This window comes from Neomonachus schauinslandi, chromosome 10 (assembly GCF_002201575.2).
Source record: "Neomonachus schauinslandi chromosome 10, ASM220157v2, whole genome shotgun sequence".
In the NCBI taxonomy this organism is placed as follows: domain Eukaryota; kingdom Metazoa; phylum Chordata; class Mammalia; order Carnivora; family Phocidae; genus Neomonachus; species Neomonachus schauinslandi.
Genome location: NC_058412.1, coordinates 134,978,552 through 135,005,338, shown reverse-complemented (window position 1 = coordinate 135,005,338; position 26,787 = coordinate 134,978,552). Strand labels below are relative to the sequence as shown.

The 26,787-nt window shown below is 34.5% G+C and overlaps 1 protein-coding gene across 1 annotated transcript in view; it reads left to right on the top strand.

Moving 5' to 3' along the window:
• Positions 1 to 1,460: 1,460 nt before the first annotated feature.
• The window catches only part of SYCP2 (synaptonemal complex protein 2), a 67,122-nt gene continuing 41,795 nt past the window's right edge, over positions 1,461 to 26,787 (top strand). The window contains 13 exon segments of the mRNA XM_044919054.1: positions 1,461 to 1,484; positions 2,405 to 2,548; positions 3,348 to 3,476; positions 4,261 to 4,365; positions 4,682 to 4,706; positions 6,831 to 6,916; positions 7,554 to 7,639; positions 7,911 to 7,945; positions 8,783 to 8,925; positions 9,006 to 9,058; positions 10,189 to 10,234; positions 10,943 to 11,038; positions 21,998 to 22,058. Coding sequence (XP_044774989.1) covers positions 1,461 to 1,484; positions 2,405 to 2,548; positions 3,348 to 3,476; positions 4,261 to 4,365; positions 4,682 to 4,706; positions 6,831 to 6,916; positions 7,554 to 7,639; positions 7,911 to 7,945; positions 8,783 to 8,925; positions 9,006 to 9,058; positions 10,189 to 10,234; positions 10,943 to 11,038; positions 21,998 to 22,058 — 1,033 coding nt within the window.

The window sequence follows — 26,787 nt, the reverse complement described above, 5'->3', positions numbered from 1 at the left end:
ATATAATCATAAATAAGCCAGTGTTTCTTTTTTTTTTTTCACATAAATGCCATTACACAGTATGTATCATTTGGCAGCATGTTTCTAATTTAACTTAAAATGGACTGCAAATATCTAAAATTCTGGTTCATCTGTTATGTTTACAAAATTGATTATCATATACCACATTTTATTTATTCTTCACCTTCCCTCCTATTCCTAACTCCTATCTGGGTACTTTTGAATTTTTGCCACTCAAAACAGTGCTGCAAAAACATCTTTAGACTTGGCTCCTTAATGCACATGGAGCAAATGTTTCTCTGGGGATCGATTTTTTTTCCCCCCCCTAGAGTTAATTTGAAACTACAAGAGATTTTTTTTACTCATGCCTTTTGTCTACCTGAAATGTATGCCCTCATTGGCACTTAAATTTCTCTGTTAGCACATCTGCAAGAAAGTAGGCTGTGACTAACACCACTTGTTCTCATGAGTATGTAGTCCTGTATTCATCTTGGGTTAATTAATTTCCTCTCTGTTGATTTCCTGGTGTTTCTATTACGAAGCTTTTCATAGTACAGATTATTTTTAAATTGTTCCAGTTATAATATCTAGAAAAGATGCTCTTTCTTTTCCTTTATAGAGCTAATTGCCAAATCACATTTGAAAATGTTAGATGCTTTTGTCAAGATGGTAGGTGATGTTGGGGCGCCTGGATGGCTCGGTCGGTTAAGTGTTTGCCTTTGGCTCAGGGCCTGATTTCAGGGTCTTGGGATCAAGCCCCACATTGGGCTCCCTGCTCAGTGGGGAGTCTGCTTGTCCCTCTCCCTCTGCCTCTCCTCCTGCTTTTTCTCTCTCATATAAATAAATAAAATCTTAAAAAAAGAAACATGGTAGGTGGTGCTAAAGTGTAACCCTGTTGATTCCTGTTTCCACTCCTCTTTGAAGGGTCAGTGTGCTTAGGTTTTCTTTTCCTCTTTTCATTGCATATTGGTCTATTCTCATATAGCCTAGTCTTTGGCAATACACTTGCATATTCTCTCCTTCTTAAATATTATGTTACTAGACTGAATTTCATTTACACATTAATTCAAGATTATTTTTCTTCTTGTTCCCAGAGTTGGAACAAGTATAGCAGAAATCCCTAATGAGAGAGGTCCAGGTTTGTATTTTTTCACTAACTAGTTCTGTGACCTTTGGCAAGACTTGTGACATTTATTTAAGTAATCTATAAAAAGAGAAGGCTTGAATAAATGATCTTCAGGCTTTCCTCCAGAAACTTCCTTGACCAGGTTCATATGTGTAATTTCATAAACAGTGAGGAACTTGAAATTATTTATTGCCTTTGGTATAAGCACCGATGCTTATTTATGCATATTAAGATTTTGAACAATAAACATACAGAATAGATTGTAAGATACTGAAAGCATATGTTTTGCTTTACAGGTGTTTGTTTTGTCTTGCTGTTTTAAAATTAAATCAAAATGCCCATAAGACCAGATCTCCAGGTATGTAGTCCTAGACCAAAAGGAAGGATTTTAATTCCTAAAATCACTTTTGTTTGTTTATAGGTGTTAAGTGCTGTATTTTTAGGAAAAATGAAGCTTACTTGTTTTTATGAAATGATCAGGAGTGGAATAATTTAAAATGTTACTCTTTCATTTTTTCAGTAGGTTTCTTTTCAAAATCTGTTATTTATGAAGTATGAAAGATGCTGATTATTTACAAATGCCTTTTACATTGAAAAGAATTATGCAGTCATTCATGTATAATTTATGCCTGGATATTTTTATGTCAGGGCATTTTGGTAAGAAGTTTTAATATATCTATTTAACATGTATGCAATTTACCACCAAATCTGGTGATCAGATTATAGTATAAAAATTCCTTATTAGTGATGTTATACTTTAGTAGTAAGGATGGTGGATTTTGTAAAGGTTATAAATGTATAATATAAATTATATATGTAAATCTTAAATTATATTGATATAGTTTCCAATCAGTGCTTTTGTCTGTATGTATTTTTTTAAAAACTATTTAAACCTCATTAAGAAATTGATATTCAGATGTGTTAGGGTTTTATCCATGGTGTTAAGTATTAGTTACTATTAAGTTTATTTCTTTCATTAATAGATTTCTTTTTTGAACTCGACATAATGATAACTTTATAATAAAGGATATGAAGTGGAAAATTAGTAGAATGTATATATATATTTTTTAATGCAGAATCTTGCTATTATGAAAGAAGCTTGATCTCTATCTCTCTTTCTCCAATTTAATAGTGAACAGCTTTTTTTTTTTTTAAATAAGTGAATTGATATAAGCTCTTTTGAGAATTTTCATGTGACAATTCTTGAATTACTGGATTGCATACGGTGACTAATTTTGGTTTTGATTCAATCTCTGTGCCATTACTGTATTTCTGTAGCAGTTGGAAAAATGCATTGATGATGCTTTAAGGAAAAATGATTTCAAGCCTTTGAAAACACTTTTACAAATTGATATTTGTGAAGATGTGAAGATTAAATGCAGCAAGCAGTTTTTCCACAAGTTGGATGACCTTGTATGCAGGGTAAATACTCCTTTTTGTTGAATGATTGTTAAAATTATCGGATAGCACTCTTTTTAGGAAGAAGTACTCCTTTGGAAGAAATGAATAAAAAGGCTTTGGCAAACTTGCTTATAATTATATGAATAAGTGCTAATTTTTAAAAAAATCTGAGGAGTCCCAAATAACATATTAGACTACTGTTTTCTAAATACAATATACAAAAAGCTATGTTTACATAGCATTACCATTACTAAGTGTTGCCTAAACTGAGGAAAAATAGTTTACCTGTTTGAAGTTTGAAAAACTTTTTAAAAAACCTATCAGCGTATTTATGTTATGGGGATAGTGCTTGGTGCTTTCAAAAATAAAACAAAAATTATCCAAAATCCTGGACTCGATTTATTATATGTAGGGCATTTTTATGCAGGAGAAAAAGTGATTATTGACCATCTCCCCCAGTATCTGAGACTTGTTATGAATCTAAAAGATTGAGTACTCTTTTATTAAAATGAGTAAACATTTTTTATTTCCATTAGTTAAATGTATAGAGCTGTTTAGAATGGAAGGTAACTGATTCATTGTACCATCATCTAAAGTTTCTTGAATTTACACAAATCTGCATTTTTGTACTGGATTTGTCATTCACGGGCTGGTGGCTTTAGGCCTTGTTTCTCTAAAGCGCACTTCTGTACTTTGCAATATGGAGATGGTGGTAGGAGCTAACTTTCAGGATTTGTGAGGATTACAAATCTCCTAGCACAGTGCCAGTTCCACGCTATTTTGTATTTACAGATGTTTAAATGTATACTTTTTGTTTTAGGAGCTTAATAAAAAGGATATCCAAGCAGTTTCAACCATTTTGGTTTCTTTTGGAAGATGTGGCAAAAATATCACTATATTGGGGCAAGCTGGACTTATAAATATGATAAAACAAGGACTGGTCCAAAAGATAAGTACAGAATATGTAATATTTATGTGAGGGGAAATAGTATTCAAGGTGTGTTTTCTAATAAAATGTTCAAACAGTTGAAATATGAATTTGGGGACTTTACATAAAGGTTTAGGTAAAATAAATAGTTTTGTAACCTGAGCTCTATGTTACAAAGATAAAGATCAAAAGGACACCGTACGCACCAGGCTCCTTGATGATCATGTGAATTTAAGGTCACAAGACTCCCTGAGGCCTTTACTTTATTTTCTCATCTATTTACTGTAACTTTGTTTTGCTTTTTATATTGTTTATTATCTAATTCCCATGCTAGAATGTGGGATATTGATTTTTATTTTGTTTTATTCATTTCTGTATACCTAGCGGTAAGAACAGTACTTAGGATGTAGTATATTCTCAACTGTAAGAATTAATTAAAGTAAAATAACACCAAAACTTTTCAAATAGTGATAATGCCAAAAGAGTCTAATTTATGATGATAATTTATTTTCATCTATTAATGAATCTACCTGAACTAGGAATTTGAAAGGGGAAATCAAGGTCTTCTGCCTAGAATTAGGATTAGTTCATCCACTCCCATCTAAAGAATGTTAAAATATAGTGAGTTACCAAAAAATGAAAACAACAAAGATGTTTAAAAACATAAAACTTTTCATATAATACTGGAATTTTTATTTTTAATGTTTCTTTATTCCTAGGTTTACTGTTTATGCAAGATAAGTACATTCTTAAAATTATTAAAATTGAATTCAAAGTAACTAATACATACATTTCTTTTTTTTACATGGTTGCCTGGTTTGAAAAATCAAAGAAGATTATTCTCAGTCGAGGAAATTCAAAAGATGAGGCAGTTATAAATATGATAGAAGACTTATTTGATCTTCTGATGGTAAAAATCACATTGGTTAACCAATCTTACAAGCATGTGTTTATTTAAAATACAACTTGTGTTCTATATGTCCAGGGCCTAAAAGTCACTAACAGATTGGTTAGTGGCTTGATTGGATTAGTCTGTTCAGATTGTATAAAGCACTTATCCTGATTAATACAATTGAATAGTTAATAAATAAAAGTTAATTATATGGTGAATTCAAATGTGATCTGTTACTTTAATACTATTTTAATATTTACTACTGTATCAATACAACATAATGGTTTATAATACAAAATAATAAATTACAAATTAAATATTCACTTTTTTTCAGGTCATATATGACATCAATGATGAAGGTATAATAAATATTTTATTTCTTTTAAAACAATAATTTGCTGTTAGGGTTTTAGTATGACTTTGCAATCCTCAGAGTATTGTCCTAATATTAGGAATCTAACTATTTAATTTAGGGATCAACAACCTTTTTCTGTAAAGGACCAAATAGTAAACATTTTAAGCTTTATATTAGGACCAAGCAAAAGAAATCAAGGATTATTATATAGGTACTTATATAACAAGAAAGAAAACAGATTTCCACAGATATTGATACAATTCAAGATACTACAATAATTGAATACAGTGTTTTTGTAATATAGGTCAACTAATGAGAAAGCACTCTTTTGAGGGGAAGACATTTCATTTAATTAAGGCTCAGAGTTAGTTTGCTCTTATCAGAATTGATTGCAAATGTTCATTTTTTATGCTTATCTGTAATGAGATTTTATGTAAATTGCATTAGAAAATGTCTTTTCATGCAGATAATGCCAAATACTGATATCAATTCATGAGCATGATTTTTAATTGAGCATGTTCATCACTTGGAAAGCATTTATGGAATTATATTAGCTTCTTAATATTGCCTTTTGGAATGTCATTGCATTGCAGATGAATCACTTTCAACTGAAGGCTAGGTGGAAGCCCTCAGCTGAACATTTAAATGGATTTTGAAATACAGAAATTTCCTTTGTTCATCAGTGTCCAGAAATGCTGCTGGACCTGTAATTGGAGCTTAGAAAAACATACTCCTATAAATTTGGGTGGGAATGGAGATGTCACTCCTTGTTTTAATTTTTGACAGCCTGGGAAATGTATAAAACAGTTTAGCATTACTTGTGATTCAGATAACCTTACTTTCATTGAAATGACTTCAGTGAAGTTTCTCATATAAGAATGATTTTTGCCTTGTAATTTTGGGTTGAATTCATTAAGAAACATCAACTCTGTAGCCCATGCTAATTACTGAAGCCATTCAGTGGTATCTGATATTGGTTAAGTTCATGAGAGTAGAATGAAAATCACTCTGATACTGCTGGTTCAGTCATTCAGATATTTCCGTAGAGTACCTCCTGATGAATAATAGAGCCATACAGAATGGGCAATGGTGTGGATTTGGTTTGTGGGCCATAATTTGCCAACTCTTGATCTAATGAGACAGAATTTTCAATATGTAGAACACATAACAACTATCCTCACTTATGAATGGTCATTGTTTTGTGCCAAGCAAGTAGTCCAACAAATTATTTTATTTCTGTTGGTTGAAGAAGAATTACCTGAGATTGGTCACTGAGGCTGGTGAATTGTTTATAAATAAAGGAACAGTTTGCCTTCAAAGGCAAAAAGTTTTAAAAGCTCAATTGCTATTTACTTCAATAGTAGTTAATGCTACCTTTTCATTGATTGCTTTATAGTTGACATATAATCTAGCTTAAATTCTGAAGTTTTTAGGGAAGAAAACAATCCTAAAGCACCAGTGAATATAAAGTAATCCAAGTGTTTTTTTTTAAGTAAATAACTATATCTTTCTACCTAATTGAGTAATTTTATTCTTTTTTTTTTTTTACCTTCAGTGTAGTCACTTTGGAAAGTTGTATATTTTCTGTTGTAGTATTGCCGTTATTTAAAATTATTTTTTAAATTTGCATTATGAAATAGCATGTGGCAAATTCCTCTAAATATATTTAGTATTGATAAAACCTTGTCTTTTGAGAATAGGGTTAACTTTAGAAAAAAGCTCAAGATATTTAGATCTTTATATCGAGGAGTGTTTATGGCCGTTATGGAACTTTCGATATATGACTAAATTAATGAGGCCGGTTTTCATAAGAACTTAACGATAGAAATTTCCACTTTTGAACTATGTTTATTTCATCTGAAAAAGTCCTACCTTAGGACTTAAAGGAGAAGCTGAATCTGAAGTTATGCCTTTGCCAGAGTTAAGATGAGTCAAATCTGTTGAAAGGTATTTTTTCAAAGCCACATAGCTAGTTAGTGGGAGAACTAGGATTGGATTTCATGTTTCCTGCTGCCCAAGACCAGTCAGTGGGCCTTTTCTGAACTAGTACATTCTTTCATTAACTCATATAAGATTGCCATTTAAAAGAATTTAAAATACGCATTTATTAATGATTTAACACTTTCAGGTAAAAGGCAAGTAGTGGAAAGTTTCGTGCCTCGAATCTGTGTCCTGGTTATTGACGCAAGAGTGAATATTTGTATTCAGCAGGAGGTAAAGTCATTTGTTAGATTTTCTTTTAAACCTAAAAATGAGAGAGTGAAGCAAATTTAGTAGCAGTTCATCAAAATGAATAATTACATTTTCTTGGTACTAAATTAATTATGTAGTGTATTTCTGTTGTCTTAATTCATTGCCTGATGTGATAAATAAATATGTTGCCCAAATATTTATTTAAAATTCATAGCTATTTGTGTTTATGTATGCATATAGTTCATATGAAAATAAATTATAGCATCCAGATATTAGGAGTTCTCAATATTTAAATGCTAAAAATAACTTGTATTAGTATATGTATGTGTGTACATATATATAACCATAAGAATATATATTAATCAGGTAATAATTTTTGTTTTAGTTATTATAATAGAGTAATCATATGTTTTATTGCAAAGAGTATAACTGGAATCATGTTATATTTAATTCTTGATATCCTTTGTTTCATGTTTTTTTGTATTCACTATATTATACTTTATATTCTTTCCTACACCCTTTTTAATTCCCTGCATAAAATGCTGTGCTTAAGAAAAAAAAATAGGCTTCTAAGTTTGTATACCTAGAATAGTTCTCTAAATACTTAATGTTTCACTGAGTATATAAAGTTAATGGATTATCTTTTTTTCTTTTCTAGACTCTAAAAAAAATGAATGCTATGCTTGACAAAATGCCTCAAGATGCCAGGAAAATACTCTCTAACCAAGAAATGTTAATTCTCATGTAATAATTTGTACTATATTGCTTTAATTAGTGGTTCTGGTCAAGAATTTAAAGGATATTTTATAAGGCTGTAAGACAACCATGAGTTGCATTAATAATTAAAACTGATAAACTGTTGTAGATTTCTAATATAATTTATGGCTATATTTTCTGCAAAAGTCTGTGATACTAGCCAATTGTAAATTTTAGTGAAGTTTTTTCCCCCCAAATATGTGGGGTTTTTATTTAATTGGTACTAGTTTGGTATGTAATCTGTTATTTTGATTTACAGGAGTAGTATGGGAGAAAGGATTTTAGATGCTGGAGGTAAGTATGCTTTCTCAAAATGTTCATATTTGAAATTATTCCAAATTTACTAATAGAAAATACTATCTCTTTAGTAAAAATAATATTAACATTGTAATGTAGTGAGATTATGTGAGGAAATTATAAATTATGTACAATCAAGCAATTTTTAATTACTAATAGGTGATTACATGATCTATATCTGTGAGACTAAAATAATAATTAAACATGACAGTAGGAGTCTTCAAATATAAATTGTGCCTAATCATAGATTTATGAATAATAACTTAATTTTCTAACATTTGAATTACTTTCCGTCCTCAAATGGTGTTTCATGAATTTGGAGGTTTAATATTTTGGGGACTTACAGATTTGTTTTTAAACAATGTGTTTATTAAAAGAACTCAATCTTTTCTAAGTTTCATATGAGAAAATTTTGATGTAGTGATTTACATCTAGAACAAACCACTGGTTAAAATACTTTGGAATAACTATAACCATCATATAAAAGTAAAAGTTTCTGTGATTTATGGACTATCCTGTGAGTTATTTTGCAATTCACAACTCTAATAATGGAATGGCAGAGTCTTTGAATTATTTAGGAGTTTCTTTCAAATACCCTTTAAAAAAAAAAAAAAGTTTTACTCCTTTCTTCTATTAGTAAATTTGTTATTTGGGCTGTATTCATTTCTGAGCTGATGAGATCTTTCTAATCCATATGAACAAAATGGCAAAAGATGAGTGAATGACACTAATATTTTCTTCTTTCTCTTGCTTGTTCTAATTCCTTATAAACAATGACTTTTATAAACTTATTTTTCATAATTTCCAATAATACATTAACAATTTTTTTTTAAGATTATGACTTACAAGTAGGTATCGTAGAAGCACTATGTAGAATGACTACAGAAAAACAAAGACAAGAATTGGCATGTCAGTGGTTTTCAATGGATTTTATCGCTAATGCATTTAAAGGAATTAAAGACTCTGAATTTGAAACAGTAAGTAGTATAAAAATAACAAAATAACAAGAGGTTTTTTTATTACTATGCTTTTTAAAAGTCTCTTTTTTTAAAATTAGGATTGCAGAGTATTTCTCAACCTTGTAAATGGCATGCTTGGAGACAAGAGAAGGTAAACTTAATACAGTAGTCAACCATTTACTCATAAAGAACTAGCTCAACAGGGAGAACACAGTGTTGAATCTTTAAAATTTATTTTGTCTTTTGGGATGTAAAATGCACAGGGATATTTAAAACAATATCTTATTGTAACACCATGTAATAACTTACTACACTGGTAGACTGAAATAATCTCCCACTTGTCTTATTTTACTTTGTACTTTTTAGCAGAATTTTAAGGAATAATAAAAATCTCGTATAAATATTATTTGAGCTACCTCCTTCATCCACATACTGGAATAAAAATATATAGCAAACTATCTTTTTTTTTTTTATAATTAATGCACTGTAATGCTAACCTCTTTCTGAGGTTATTTAATCTCAGGAATGGGCATGAATGAAAGGTAATTATCACTTTTGATAGTAGCAGAGCAGTATTTGCAGTTCATTGCCTGGCACCATATTATAGATGCTCAGGACATCTTTATTGGATGAATGAGTTCACATTTACTTTACTTACTAAGGAAACAAAGACAGGATGAGGGTTGAGTGCAGGGACTCATGTTATTTAGATTTGAATCATAGGTTCCCCTCTTGCTATTCTAATGTTGGGCAAATTATTAAACTTACTTGCTTCAGTTTCCTTAGCTGTAAAGTAAGAATATTAATAATATCTACCTCATATGTTTGTTGTAGAAATTAAATGAGGTGATTATATATTAAGAGCTTATAATAAAAAATAGCTGACCAAGAAATCATTCGGCAAATTCAGTCATTTTTATTAGCTGTATTATTCATTCCTACTCTTCTTTTCCCATGTAAATCCTATGGGAGCTTCCACTATCTTAATAGTATAAGCTAAAATTAGGAATTTCTACTCCTAGTCAATAGCATAAAAGGTAAATTGGTATAGTCACTGTAGTCAGAATGGGAGGTTGAGTAGTATCCTCAAAATAATATACATTTTCTATAGAAACAAATTTCCATGAAACTCTTATTTTAGTTTAGAAAGAGATATGACTTTATTTAAATCATTAGGACCACAGCCTGATTTTTGATCCTAAACATGATTTCTGTGGCTAGTCAAGATTACGGTGTGAAGGCTTATTAATATTTTTTAATGCAAACTACTTTTTATTTCAGGGTCTTTACATTTCCTTGTATATCAGCATTTCTTGATAAATATGAGGTAAGTTTTAACTATAACGTTTTAGTTATTGGATGAACTTTGATATATGGTCTAGTAAATTACAGGTTACAAGTTGACAAAAATGTTAAAAATAGTCATAACTTGATCACAAATATAGCTGGTCTAGTATTTGTGAATAAGAGCCATTTTATGAAGTGACATTTTTGTAGCCAGGGGTAACTGAAATATAAAGCCTGCACTTCAGATTTTCTTTTTTTTCCTTTAAGTGAAGCCCATTGATTTACCATTCATTAATATATTCAAACTAATATTTTCAACCTTTATTTGTACTTGGAATATTTGTGATTTCTTGGAGCTAGCTAATTTCTGTGTAAGGTATTAAAGCAGCATTTCTTTTGATTGTTTCTAAATTGGTTTAAATGCTCTACTTGTCCTCTTTTCTTTAAAAAAAACAAAAACGGGTGCCTGGGTGGCTCAGTCATTAAGCGTCTGCCTTCGGCTCAGGTCATGATCCCAGAGTCCTGGGATCGAGCCCCGCGTCGGGCTCTCTGCTCAGCAGAAAGCCTGCTTCTCCCTCTCCCCCCGCTTGTGTTCCCTCTCTCGCTGTGTCTCTCTCTGTCAAATAAATAAAATCTTAAAAAAAAAAAAAAACCCAGAAATTCAACCATGAGTATAACATAGTCATGCTTTTCTATTGTCACTTTTAAAATCATAGTATATAAAAGTTTTTTATGTTTGTTTTATTAGTTGCAGATACCTTCAGATGAAAAACTTGAGGAATTTTGGATAGATTTTAATCTTGGGAGCCAGACTCTATCATTCTACATTGCTGGAGATAATGATGTAAGCTTTATTCTAGCTAACATTTTATGTTTGTATATGTGTTTATATAAAATGTTTTAATTTAAGAATGTGGATTTTTGTATGTTTATTTTTCCAGCTCTTTTAATAGAATTCAATATTAACCCTATGGTTTTGATTAGCATGGTAACCCATTCAGTTAATTACAAATGAAGATTATTTCTGATGTTTTATTGCAACAGAAAAATTAATACTAGATTTTAATACTAGTTTTTTTAACCTAAGATTTTTCAGAAATAAATTACATGTTAATGACATAACATTTAACATTCATATGAACATATGGACTGGAATCTAGAAAAGATACCAGTTATTCAAATGTGAAGGCACTCATTTAAAAATATTTTAACAAATACTGACGAGTGGTCTTAACCATTCATAAAATCTATTTAAAAATAGGTATTGATCAAGCTTCATGGTGGAATTAAATTTCTGCAAGGTAAAAAAATAAATAAAAATAAAAAATAAAAATAGGTATTGATTCTTATGGTAGTATTTGGAAATGATTTAGTTCTTTATGTGCTATATTGTAACTATATTTAAACCTTCTAACCAGATGGTATGTTTTCTACTGACTTCTTTTTAACCTGAAGAGAATTCTTGAGCCATTGTTTCCAAATAGCTACCACTTAGTATTTAGTCCATGGGCATACTTCGAGTCTGGACTGTATAGTCACTTTGTAAAAATCCAACTAAGAGTTGATCTGCATTTACTAATCTAATTGTAGTTGCTGATATTTTAATGAGGATCTAGTCTTTTTAGTCTGTCTCTTGTAAAATCCTGCGTTTTGTTCCAGGTAAACTACAGATAGACATTAAACAAATGCCCCCGAGGATTTCCACATACCATTATTTTTATTTAAGAGCACCTTCATAGAATGCTTAATTAAAATTGAGTTCCAAATATTAGCACTACTCCTCAGGGTTACTGACAGTTTTTAATGGTGTATTTATTCCAGCAGGGTTTGTAGGACTATTTTTTAACTGGGCTTTCTTTAGAAATTAACTTTAATTTTGGAAGAAGAGGATAGAATAGGATCAACGTAGTCCCTGCCTTCACTCAGTTTGGGCTAATGGATAATTCCAACAAGAAAATAAGCAATTATAATATGATATATGGTAGGGATAGACTAAAATGCATTTATAAATGTTAAATGCCTGCCATATGCCAGAAACTAACGTAGAAATGCAGGGAGATTGCTCCAAAATATGTATTTAGAATCCTCTCTTTCCTGGATTTCTGCAGCAGTAGAATGTTGCCTGTATTCTTTCTGAATTTCCTAAAAGCCATTCTCCATGGAGTGGCTGCTTAAAATCCTTCTTTTGTCTCATTGTGTATGAAGGTCTTAATGATCTGGCCCCTAGCTATTTCTCTAACATCTCAGACCATTCTCTATGTTTACTATGTTCCAGCCACATTCATTTTTTTTCTGTGTCTTTAACAAAGATCCTGTGCATTTCAGATCTTTCTACTTGCTGGTTCTTCTGCCCAGAAACTTCCAGATCTTTGCATCTCAGTTTCTTCCCATTTAGATTTCACCATAAATATTGCTTCTTTATAGAGATATTCTCTGGTAACTCAATCTAATGTTTAAAGTTGCCTCCCAAACATATAATCTTTGCAATAGATGCAAAAAAAAGATTTGACAAAATGCAGCATCCTTTCTTGATTAAAATGCTTCACAGTGTAGGTATAAAGGGAACATACCTCAATATCATAAAAGCCATTTACAAAAAGCCCACTGTGAATATCATCTTCAATGGGGACAATCAGAGCTTTTCCCCTAAGGTCAGGAACAGGACAGGGATGTCACTCTCACCACTGTTGTTCAACATAGTACTAGAAGTCCTTGACTCAGCAATCAGACAACAAAAAGAAATAAAACGCATCCAAATCGGCAGAGAAGTCAAACTTTCACTCTTCGCAGATGACATGATACTCTATGTGGAAAACCCAAAAGACTCCACCCCAGAATTGCTAGAACTCATATAGGAATTCAGCAAAGTGGCAGGATATAAAATGAATGCACAGGTATCAATTGCATTTTTATACACTCAGAAGAAAGAAATTAAGGAATCAGTCCCATTTACAAATGCACGCAAAACGGTAAGATACCTAGGAATAAACCTAACCAAAGAGGTCAAGGATCTGTACTCTGAAAATTATAGAACACTCACAAAAGAAATTGAGGAAGACACAAAGAAATGGAAAAACAATCCAGGGCACCTGGGTGGCTCAGTCGTTAAGTGGCTGCCTTCGGCTCAGGTCATGATCCCAGGGTCCTGGGATCGAGTCCCACGTCGGGCTCCCTCCTCGGCGGGAAGCCTACTCTCCCTCTCCCACTCCCGCTGCTTGTGTTCCTGCTCTCGCTATCTCTGTCTCTGTCAAATAAATAAATCTTTATTAAAAAAAAATAAATTAAAAAAACATTCCATACTCATGGATTGGAAGAACAAATATTGTGAAAATGTCTTTGCTACCCAGAGCAGTCTATACATTCAATGCAATCCCTATGAAAATACCATCAACACTTTTCACAGAGCTGGAAAAAATAATCCTAAAATTTGTATGGTACCAGAAAAGACCCCAAATAGCCAGGGGAATGTTGAAAAAGAAAAGCAAAGCTGGTGGCATCACAATTCCGGACTTCCAGCTCTATTACAAAGCTGTCATCATCAAGACAGTATGGTACTGGCCCAAAAACAGACACATAGATCAATGGAACAGAATAGAGAGCCCAGAAATGGACCCTCAACTCTATGGTCAACTAATCTTTGACAAAGCAGGAAATAATATCCAGTGGAAAAAAGACAGTCTCTTCAACAAATGGTATTGGGAGAATTGGACAGCCACGTGCAGAAGAATGAAACTGGACCATTTCCTTATACCACACACAAAAATAGACTCAAAATGGATGAAAGACCTAAATGTGAGACAGGAATCCATCAAAATCCTAGAGGAGAACACAGGCATCTTTGACCTCAGTCACAGCAACGTCTTGCTAGACCAGTCTCCAAAGGCAAGGGAAACAGGGAAAAATGAACTATTGGGGTTTCAAGATAAAAAGATTTTGAGGAGGAGGAGCAAGATGGCGGAGGAGTAAGAGATCTAAATTTCGTCTGGTCCCAGGAATTCAGCTAGATAGGGATTAAACGATTCTGAACACCTACGAACTCAACAGGAGATCGAAGAAAAGAATAACAGCAACTCTCTGAACAGAAAAGCGACCACTTTCTGGAAGGTAGGACGTGCGGAGAAGTGAATCTGAGGCGATATTCGGGAAGATAGATGGCGGGGGAGGGGGCCTCTGTCAGCCACTACCGGCAAGTGATAGAGCCGCAGAGCACAAAATCGCAACTTTTAGAAGTCTGCTTCGCTGAGGGAGGTCGCTCCAGTGGCTAAACGGGGGGTGGAACCCTCGCTGGGACAATGTAGTCTCAGGATCCTCGGGGTCACAGAAAGACCAGGGGTGCCTGAGTGTGGCAGAGCTCCCAGGTATTGGAACAGGGAAGCCAGCTGCAGAGACGGAGCCGAGGCGTGGGCTCTCAGCTTGGGGTTGCCATAAACTGATCCGCGGCACAGTCGGGCCACTGCTCCTCCAGCAGGGACCCAACAAGTGGCAGATCCACAGAGACTCCCCTTCCTCCCCCGGGAGAAGTGGCACAGGAGCACACTGCAGGGATCTGCTGCAGGGATCCACACCGAGTTGGGTGCCAGAGATAGAAACGCTTGGTCACAGGCCGGGTGAGCACGGAGTGCGGCCGGAGACCGGGGAGACGGGAGTGATTGACTGCTTTTCTCTGGGGGCTCACTGAGGAGTGGGGCCCCAAGTTCTTGGCTCCTGGGGTGGAGATTGGGAGGCCACCATTTTCACTCTCGTTCTCCAAATCTGTATGGAAAGCTCGCAGGGAACAAAAGCTCCCGAGAGCAAACCCGAGCAGATTACTTAGCCCAGACCCGGCAAGGGCAGGGCAAGTCCGCCTCCAGCAAAGACATTTGGGAACCACGGCAACAGGCCCTTCCCCCAGAAGATCAGCAAGAACAGCTAGCCAAGACCAAGTTTACTGATCAATGAGACCGGCAGAACACCAGCACTATGGGAATACACACATAGAATTCATGGCTTTTTCCCCCCTGATTCTTTAGTCTTTCAAAGTTAATTTAAAAAATTTTTTTTTCTTTTTTTTTTGAAGTTTTCTTTTTCCCATTTTCAACCAGCATCTTATCAATCCCTTTTTTAAAAAATCTTTTTTATTTTTCATTTTTAGAGTCATATTCTATCCCTTCATTGTAGTTAACCTTATTTTTGGTATATAGGTTTTTCTCTCTTTAAAATTTTGGGTTACAGTTTCTTCTAACAGACCAAAATATACCCTAAATCTCTAGTGTATGGCTTTGTTCTAGTCTCCTGCCTGATCTCATTCTCTCCTTTTTTTTTAAATTTCTCTTCTTTCTTTCTTCAACCAACTTGCCAATTTCTTTTATAAAATCTTTTCTAATTTTCATCTCTACAGTCATATTCCATCCTTTCATCATATTTGCCCTTATTTTTGTACATATATATGTTTTCATTCTTTAAAATTTTGGGAGGCAGTTTCTTCTAACAGACCAAAATATGCCCATAATCTAGTGTGTGGCACTGATCTATTAACCAGTCTGATTATATTTGATCATATTCTTTTTTTTTTCTTTTTCTTTTCTTTTTTCTTTCTTTCCCTTTCTTTTCCCTCAGTTTCAGGTCTCTTCTGATTTCTTTAGTGTATATTTTTCTGGGGTCATTGTTACACTGTTAGCATTTTGTTCTCTCATTCATCTGTTCTCCTCTGGACAAAATGACAAGACAGAAAAACTCACCTCAAAAAAAAGAACAAGAGGCAGTACCGACTGCCTGGGATCTAATCAGTACGGACATTAGTAAGATGTCGGAAGTAGAGTTCAGAATGACGAGTATAAAGATACTAGCTGGGCTTGAAAAAAGCATGGAAGATCCTAGAGAAACCCTTTCTGGAGAAATAAAAGAACTAAAATCTAACCAAGTCCAAATCAAAAAGGCTATTAATGAGGTGCAATAAAAAATGGAGGCTCTAACTGCTAGGATAAATGAGGCAGAAGAGAGAATTAGTGATAATAGAAGACCAAATGATGGAGAATAAAGAAGCTGAGAAAAAGAGAGATAAACAACTACTGGATGATGAGGGCAGAATTCGACAGATAAGTGATACCGTAAGACAAAACAATATTAGAATAATTGGGATCTCAGAAGAAGAAGAAAGAGAGAGAGGGGCAAAAGGTATATTGGAGCAAATTATAGCAGAGAACTTCCCTAATTTGGGGAAGGAAACAGGCATCAAAATCCAGGGGGCACAGAGAACCCCGTTCAAAATCAATAAAAATAGGTCAACACCCCGAAATCTAATAGAAGAATTTACAAGTCTCAGAGATAAAGAGAAAATCCTGAAAGTAGCTCGGGACAAGAGGTCTGTAACCTACAATGGTAGAAACATTAGATTGGCAACAGACCTATCCACAGAGACCTGGCAGGCCAGAAAGGACTGGCGTGATATATTAGAGCACTAAATGAGAAAAATATGCAGCCAAGAATACTATATCCACCTAGGCTTTCATTGAAAATAGAAGAGGAGATAAAAAGCTTCCAGGACATACAATAACTAAAGGAATTTGCAAACACGAAACGAGCCCTACAAGAAATCTTGAAAGGGGTCCTCAAAGCAAAGAGCGAGCCTAAAAGGAACATAGACCAGAAAGGAACACAGACAATATACGGTAACAGTCACCTTACAGGCAATACAATGGCACTAAATTCTTATCTTTCACTAGTCACCCTGAATGTTAATGGGCTAAATGCCCCAATCAAAAGACACAGACTATCAGATTGGATAAAGATACAAGACCCATCAATATGCTGTCTGCAAGAGACTCATTTTAGACCCAAAGACACCCCCAGATTGAAAGTGAGGGGGTGGAAAACCATTTACCATGCTAATGGACACCAAAAGAAAGCTGGGGTAGCAATCCTTATATCAGACAAATTCGATTTTAAACCAAAGACTATAGTAAGAGATGAGGAAGGGACTCTTTATCCTACTTAAAATGTCTATCCAACAAGAAGATCTAAGAGTTGTAAATATCTATGCCCCTAACATGGGAGCAGCCAATTATATAAGCCAATTAATAACAAAATCAAAGAAACACATCGACAACAACACCCCCCTCACTGAAATGGACAGATCATCAAGCAAAAGATCAACAAGGAAATAAAGACTTTAAATGACACACTGGCTATTGTGGACATTGCTGCTATAAACATTGGCTGATCAATCACAGACATGTACCTCTGAAAAAAATATATGTTCAAAAAAAAAAAAAAGGAAGGGAAAAATGAAGGGGGTCATCGGAGGGGGAGACGAACCATGAGAGACTATGGACTCTGAGAAACAAACTGAGGGTTCTAGAGGGGAGGGGTTTGCTGGGATGGATTAGCCTGGTGATGGGTATTAAAGAGGGCACGTATTGAATGGAGCACTGGGTGTTATACGCAAACAATGAATCATGGAACGCTACATCAAAAACTAATGATGTATGGTGATTAACATAATAAAATAAAATTTAAAAAATAAATAAATGACACACTGGACCAAATAGACTTCACAGACATATTCAGAACATTCCATCCCAAAGCAACAGAATACACATTCTTCTCTAGTGTCCGTGGAACATTCTCCAGAATAGATCACATCCTGGGTCACAAATCAGGTCTCATCTGGTACCAAAAGATTGGGATCATTCCCTGCCTATTTTCAGACCACAATGTTTAACCACAAGAGGAAAGTCAGAAAGAACTCAAATACATGGAGGCTAAAGAGCATGCTACAAAAGAATGAGTGGGTCAACCAGGAAATTAAGAATTAAAAAATTCATGGAAACCAATGAAAATGAAAACACAACTGTTCAAAATCTTTGGAATGCAGCAAAGGCGGTCCTGAGAGGAAAGTATATAGCAATACAAGAAACAAGAAAGGTCTCAAATACACAACCTAACCCTACACCTAAAGGATCTGGAGAAATAACAGCAAATAAAGGTTAAACCCAGCAGGAGAAGAGAAATAATAAAGATCAGAGCAGAAATCAATGAAATAGAAGCCAAAAGAACAGTAGAGCAGATCAACAAAACTAGGAGCTGGTTCTTTAAAAGAATTAACAAGATTGATAACCCCCTGGCCAGACTTATCAAAAAGAAAAGAGAAGTGACCCAAATAAAATCATGAATAAAAGAGGAGAGATCACAACCAACACCAAAGAAATACAAACAATTATAAGAACATATTATGAGCAACTCTATGCCAGCAAATTAGATAATCTGGAAGAAATGGATGCATTCCTAGAAATGTATCAACTACCAAAACTGAACCAGGAAGAAATAGAAAACCTGAACAGACCTATAACCACTAAGGAAATTGAAGCAGTCATCAAAAATCTCCCAACAGACGAGAGCCCAGGGCCAGATGGCTTCCCAGGGGGAATTCTACCAAACATTTCAAGAAGAATTAATACCTATTCTTCTGAAACTGTTCCAAAAAATAGAAATGGAAGGAAAACTTCCAAACTCATTTTATGAGGCCAGCATTACCTTGATCCCAAAATCAGACAAAGACCCCATCAAAAAGGAGAATTATAGACCAATAATCCCTGATGAGCATGGATGCAAAAATTCTCGCCAAAATACAAGCCAATAAGATCCAACAGTACATTAAAAGGATTATTCACTACAACCAAGTGGGATTTATTCCTGGCCTGCAAGGTTGGTTCAACATCATCATATCAATCAATGTGATACAATACATTAATAAAAGAAAGAACAAGAACCATATGATCCTCTCAATAGATGCAGACAAAGCATTTGTCAAAGTACAGCATCCTTTCTTGATTAAAACTCTTCAGAGTGTAGGGATAGAGGGTACATACCTCAATATCATAAAAGCCATCTATGAAAAACCCACAGTGAATATCATTCTCTATGGGGAAAAACTGAGAGGTTTCCCCCAAAGGTCAGGAACACAGCAGGGATATCCACTATCACCACTGCTATTCAACATAGTACTAGAAGTCCTAGCCACAGCAATCAGACAACGAAAAGAAATAAAAGGCATCCAAATCGGCAAAGAAGAAGTCAAACTCTTACTCTTTGCAGATATGATACTTTATGTGGAAAACCCAAAGGACTCCACCCCAAAACTGCTAGCAATCATAGAGGAATTCAGTAAAGTGGCAGGATATAAAATCAATGCACAGAAATCAGTGGCATTCCTATACACCAACAACAAGACAGAAGAAAGAGAAATTCAGGAGTCGATCCCATTTACAATTGCACCCAAAACCATAAGATACCTATGAATAAATCTAACCAAAGAGGCAAAGAATATGTACTCAGAAAACTATAAAATACTCGTGAAGGAAATTGAAGAAGACACAAAGAAATGGAAAAACGTTCCATGCTCATGGATTGGGAGAACAAATATTGTGAAGATGTCAGTGCTACCCAGAGCAATCTATACATTTAATGCAATCCCCATCAAAATACCATCCACTTTTTTCAAAGAAATGGAACAAATAATCCTAAAATTTGTATGGAACCAGAAAAGACCCCGAATAGCCAGGGGAATGTTGAAAAAGAAAAGCAAAGCTGGTGGCATCACAATTCCGGACTTCCAGCTCTATTACAAAGCTGTCATCATCAAGACAGTATGGTACTGGCCCAAAAACAGACACATAGATCAATGGAACAGAATAGAGAGCCCAGAAATGGACCCTCAACTCTATGGTCAACTAATCTTTGACAAAGCAGGAAAGAATGTCTAATGGAAAAAAGACAGTCTCTTCAACAAATGGTGTTGGGAGAATTGGACAGCCACGTGCAGAAGAATGAAATTGGACCATTTCCTTATACCACACACAAAAATAGACTCAAAATGGATGAAAGACCTAAATGTGAGACAGGAATCCATCAAAATCCTAGAGGAGAACACAGGCAGCAACCTCTTCGACCACAGCCACAGCAACTTCTTCCTAGAAACATTGCCAAAGGCAAGGGAAGCAAGGGCAAAAATGAACTATTGGGACTTCATCAAGATAAAAAGCTTTTGCCCAGCAAAGGAAACAGTCAACAAAACCAAAAGTCAACCGACAGAATGGGAGAAGATATTTGCAAATGACACATCAGATAAAGGGCTAGTATCCAAAATCTATAAAGAACTTACCAACTCAACACCCAAAGAACAACCCATCCAATAAAGAAATGGACAGAAGACATGAACAGACATTTGTGCAAAGAAGACATCCAAATGGCCAACAGACACTTAAAAAAATGCTCCACATCACTTGGCATCAGGGAAATACAAATCAAAACCACAATGAGATACCACCTCACACCAGTCAGAATGGCTACAATTAACATGTCAGGAAACAACAGATGTGGGGAATGTGGAGAAAGGGGATGCGGAGAAAGGGGAACCCTCCTACACTGTTGGTGGGAATGCAAGCTGCTGCAGCCACTCTGAAAAACAGTATGGAGGTTCCTCAAGAAGTTGAAAATAGAGCTACCCTATGACCCAGCAATTGCACTCCTGGTACTTACCCCAATGATACAAAGGTGGTGATTCTGAGGTGTACCTGCACCCCAATATTCATAGCAGCAATGTCCACAATAGCCAAAGTATGGAAAGAGCCCAGATGTCCATCAAAATGAAATTAGGGAGAAAAACCATAAGAGACTTTTAATCATAGGAAACAAACTGAGGGTAGCTAGAGGGGAGGCGGGTGGCGGGATGGGGTAACTGGGTGATGGGCATTAAGGAGGGCACGTGATATAACGAGCACTGGGTGTTATATAAGACTGATGAATCACTGAACTCTACCTCTGAAACTAATAATACACTATATGCTAATTGAATTTAAGTTAAAAAATAAAAATAAATAAAAATTACGAAAATTTCCGTAATATAAAATTTCTTAAAAAGGAAGGCAATAAACCAGGAAGCATCACTTTGAATTTAACAACCATCTGACATGTGCCTCAAAGGAGCAAGTGTTTTTACACATAGAAAATAAGAAGCTGCTCAAAGCTTTGGGGCAGAGAAGAGGATAGCAGCACTTTCCTCCTGACCCTGAGGCTTTGAGGTATGGGAGAATTAGCACCTTAACTGGAGATGCCATAATGGTGGTGGTGCCCTCAGCATATGGACTGGTTTCAATTAAGGCAAAGAAGTGGAGGGAGTTAGTGAAGAGATTGAGGATTCAGGTGAATTTCTGTAAAATGAATTGTCCTTAAATAACAAAAGAAAGGGGTCTATTTTCCTCACAAGATTAGTGGAAGGTTTTAGGATCTCATCTTTTAGGAATGGTATCTAATTTTTCCTGTAGCTTTTTTTGTGAATTCAGTATTATTGAGTTATACAAATTTTCAATGAAAGCACGTGGAAGGGGGAAGGGGAAAATAATGGTGATTATTCATATGCATTCAGTGTTTGAATCTAAGGACAGTCTTGTGAGTGGGAATTGAGGAATGCATAGGATTTCACACTATTTCAAAAGCATAAATGACAGGATTTGGTAACATTTTTAAAAAGGATAGCCTCTAATAAATATTAATGGTAGTAATTCCTTTTTTGGTCAAAAACAAGAAATTATACCATTATACTATGAAATCATCCCAGTATTTCCTTCATAGAAGTGAACAAATAGATTAAATGTGACACATGTAATGTATGACACGATCAATTGATGGAGCAAGAAATGTGTTACTTAGTGATACTTAATAAAAAATAATTATTGTTTGTATAACTTTTAAGTTTTTAAACTGGTGTTTAAAGAAGATTTAAAGCAGGAGTAAATTATTTATGGTCAAACCTGTTTTTAAATTTAAGGATCATCAGTGGGAAGCAGTGATTGTGCCTGAGGATAAAGTACAAATATACAGCATTGAAGGTATTTAACTTGTTTCCTCTAACTCTCCTCTTGACTCTGATCACATGGAGTAGCAGTTGCATGCTCTCTGGGGAAAAAAAATAGACTAACGAAAACAAAGTGAACATTTTCATATATTCACATTCATAAATTTGATAGTTCAGTATCAATATTCCCTGAACCCACATTTCCCCCACCCCCAATTTCCCAGCTCCTTCCTGAACTTTTCTTTAGTCTAAAACTTATGATCACATGTCACTTTCTTGTCAATATGTTCAAGGCCCTTGCCTTTTATCCTATTAGTTTGATGAGATCCAAACATCTAGTTCCTGTACTAATATAACTGGAATCGTGTAACACTGCTGGCGAAGTCCTACAACTTGGCAACTGGTAGCACCACACACTCAGCTATCAAGATAGATTTTAGGCATTTCAATGGGGATGTGGTATCTCTTGATGTTATTTGCATATTCCTCTTGACCATGAATATTGAGCACTTTTGCATTTGCTTGGTGGCCATTGATATATACTCTTTGTGCAGTATCCGTTTAAATATTTTGCCCTTTTTTTTTTCTAGGCTGTCTTTTTTTAATTAAGTTTTTGAGTTCTTACATACGTGGGTATCAATTCTTTGATAGACAGATGTTCTATGTGTATTTTCTCCCCGTCTGCATCTTGCTAATTTATTTTCTTAGGGGTGTCTTTAATGAGCAGAAGTCTTTAAATTTGAAGTCCACTTGATCACTTTTTTCATTGTGCTTATTGCTTTGTGTGACCTAAGTAATTTTTGACTACTACCAAGTCACAAAGATGTTCTTTTGTTTGTCTATAAAAACTTTGTGGTTTTAGCTTTTATGTTTGGGATTATGATCCATCTCAAAATAACATTTGGTTATGGTATGATACAGGAGTTGAGGTTCATTTTTTTTCACATGGACATGCAGTTATTCCAGGACTATTTGATGAAAAGACTTTCCTTTCCCCACTGGATTTTATTGATTCCCTCTTTGAAAATCAAGTGACTGATAGAAGTGCACATTTTATTTCTTAAAGCTGTACTCCATCCCATGGATCTATTTGCCATTCCTTATGCAAGTAGCACTACACTGTTTTAATTTTTGTAGATTTATAGTTAGTCTTGAAATCAGATAGTGTAAGTCTTCCAATATTGTGGTTTTTTTCAAGGCTGTTTTAGAAATTCTAGACCTTCTGTATTTCCATATATCTTTTAGAGTTGACTTATCAATTGCTATAAAAAGCCTGCTAGATTTATAATTGCAACTGTAGTTTGATATGGGGAGAAATAACATTGTAACAATAGTAAGTATTTCAGTCCACAAACATGGTGTATTTTTATATTTATTTGGGTCTTTGGTTTCTCTCAACAACGCCTTGTTTTCAGTGTAGAAATCTTACATATCCTTTGATGAACTTATTCGCAAGTCTTCAATCTTAACCTTATATGATTGTGAATAGAATTGGTTTTTAATTTCATTTTCCAGATATTTTCTCCTGGTACGTAAAAATACAATTGATTTTGAAATACTTACCTTATATCCTACAATCTTGCCAAAGTCACTATTTAGTTCTAGTAGTTGTAGCATGGATTCCTGGGGATATTCTAGGTAGTCCGTCATGGTATCTGCAAACAGAGAGAGGTTTTACTTCTTCCTTTCTGATCCTTATGGCCTTCCTTAATGAAATTCTTTATCCCTCTCCCCTACCTCTTCTTCCTTCCTCTCTTTATTTTTTCCTCCCTTTATTCCTACCTTTGCCTTACTGCAATAGCTAGAACTTCTAGTACAGTATTGGATAGAAGTGGTAAAAGTGGTCATTTTTGCATTCTTCATGATCTTTGCTTAGGAAAGAACATGTAGTATTTGACCCTCAAACATGATGTTAGCTGAAGGGTTTTTGTAGATTACCTTCCATCAGGTTGAGGAAGTTGGTGAGTCTTCACGTGTATAACACACATGAAACTATTATGCAATTCAAGGTAGTAAATATATCCAGTCCCCCTAAATGTTCTTGATGCTCCTTTTGATCTATCCCCAGGAAGATCTAGCCCCAGGAAGTCACTGATATTTTCTCTGCCATGGACAAGTTTACATTTTCTGCAGTTTCTATAAATAGAATCATACAGCATATACCTATATATATGCATATTTATGTTAGTATATGTAATATGTATAATTATATGTACTATCTATGTAATATATAAAATATACATGTAAAAATATATGTAATACATATTTTATACAAGTGTAATATGTACGTTTATATATGACATTTGTATATTTTTATATAATATATACATTTAGATATATATTTTTTATTTAGCCACATTACATGTATTAATAGTTTATTCCTTTTTATTGCTGAGTGGTATTCCATTGCATGGTTATACTTCAATTTGTTTATCCGTTCACCTTTTGATGAGTATTTGGAATGTTCCCAGTTTTCAGCTATTATAAAATGCTGCTGTGAGTATTCATGTATACTTATTTCCATGTATGTGTATATATATGCTTTTACTTCTCCTGGGTAAATACTTAGGAGTGTAGTGGCTGTGTCAAAACATAAGTATATGTTTACCTTTTTCAGAAACTTCCAAAGTGTTGTCCCAAGCAGTTTTATCATTTTACATTTTCACCACCAGTGTGTAAGAGTTCCAGTTGACATCCTTGGCAACACTTCATATGGTCAATCTTACCTTGCCTTATTGCACTGCCTGGAACCTTCAGTACACTGTTGAGTAGAAGTGATTAGAGTAGATGCCTTTGCCTAGTTTTTGATGTTAGGCGGGGGAAGCATTCCTTTTTTTCACCATGATGTATTTATGGTGGCAGTTTTTCATGTGTGCCCTCTGTCAAATTGAGGAAATTCTCTTATTCCTAATTTGCTGCGAGAGCCTTCCTTGATCACAAATGTTGGATTTGGGGAAATGCTTTTCCTGCCTCTATTGATATTATATATAGTTTCTCTTGTTTGGTTCCTTAATAGAAATACATTGATTTTCAAATGTTAGACCAACTTTGCATTGTTGGGATAAACCCCACTTGATTTTGGTACGTTATCCTTTTATATATCATTAGAATTGATTTATGAAATTTACTTAGAAATTTGGTATTCTATGCACTAGAAGGTCTGCAGTTTTCTTGTAATGTCTTTCAGTTTCAGAGTGAGGGCAGTATTAGCCTCATAAAAATGAATTGGCAAGTTTTCCATCATCTTCAGTTTTCTGTAAGAATGTGAGTGGAGTTGATACTGTTTCTTAAGTACCTACTAGTGTTTGCCAGTGAAGCAGTCTGGGCTGCCACCGTTCTTTGTTGAAGACTCTTAACTACAAATTCAGTTTATTTAATAGAAAGTGTTTCAGGTTATCTGTTTCTTCTTGAGTAAGCTGATAATTTGTGTCTCTCTAGTAATCTGTCCATTTTATTCAAATTTATTGGCATGAAGTGGTTTATTATGGTCCCTTAGTATCTTTGTAATGTCTGTAGACTCGTTATGATGGCCATTCTGTCACTCCTGATGTTTATAACTTGTATATTTTTTCCCTAACCAGTCTGATAAGAGGAATATCAGTTTATTGGTATTGTCAAAGAACCAGCCTTTGGTTTCATTGATATTTCTCTATTGTTTTTTTATTTTCCATTTGGTTGATCTCTGCTCTTTTGTTTATTTACTTATTTTTTTGCTTTGGTTTTAATTTGTTTTTCTGTTTCTAGTGTCTCAGGGTAAAAGCTGATTCTATTGTATCTCCTTTGTTGGCTTTATACCCCCTTTAATTAGTGGTTGATTTAGGATTTATTTTATTCATTTTTAACTTAATAGTGTGTCTATTCAGGTAATATTACACCCTTTTATGTGTAGCACGGGAACCCTGCAACAGTGCACTTGCACATTTGCTTTCCTGGCTTTCATGCCATTGCTATCAATATACACAAAAGGTTTTTGTTTGTTTCTTTGTTTGTTGTTGTTTTGTTTTGCATGTGTCAGAAACCTTGCAATATGGTGTAATGATTTTTTGCTTTATGCAGCCAATTAGGTTTTAAAGAGATTTTTTAAATGGATTAAAAAGTATTTTATATTTACCTACACGTTTACCATTTCCAGTGTTGAGTTTTCCTTTGTGTGGATTCATATTTCTACCTAGTGTTGTTTTCCTTCTCCCTGAATGACTTGTCTAGTATTTCTTGTAGTACAATACCAGTGATGAGTTCTTTCAGTTTTTATGTATCAGAAAAATCTTTTATTTTGTTTTCATTTTTGAAAATTACTTTTGATACATATCGAATTTTAGATTGCCTGTTGTTTTAGTTCAGTTTACTTTAAAGATGTTACTCTACTGTCTCCTGGCTTGTGTTGTTTCTGATGAGAAGTCTACTGTCATTCTCTAGTTTGTTCCATTTTACTTAGTCTTTTTACCCCTGGATGGTTTTTTTTTTTTAAAGAGATTTTATTTATTTATTTGAGACAGAGAGAATGAGATACAGAGAGCATGAGAGGGAGGAGGGTCAGAGGGAGAAGCAGACTCCCTGCCGAGCAGGGAGCCCGATGCGGGACTCGATCCAGGGACTCCAGGATCATGACCTGAGCCGAAGGCAGTCGCTCAACCGACTGAGCCACTCAGGCGCCCACCCCTGGATGGTTTTAAGATTTTCTCTTCATCACTAGTTTTAAACAGTGCCAATATCATGCTTTAGTGTGATTTTCTTCATGTTGTTTGTTCTTGGGGTTCATTGAG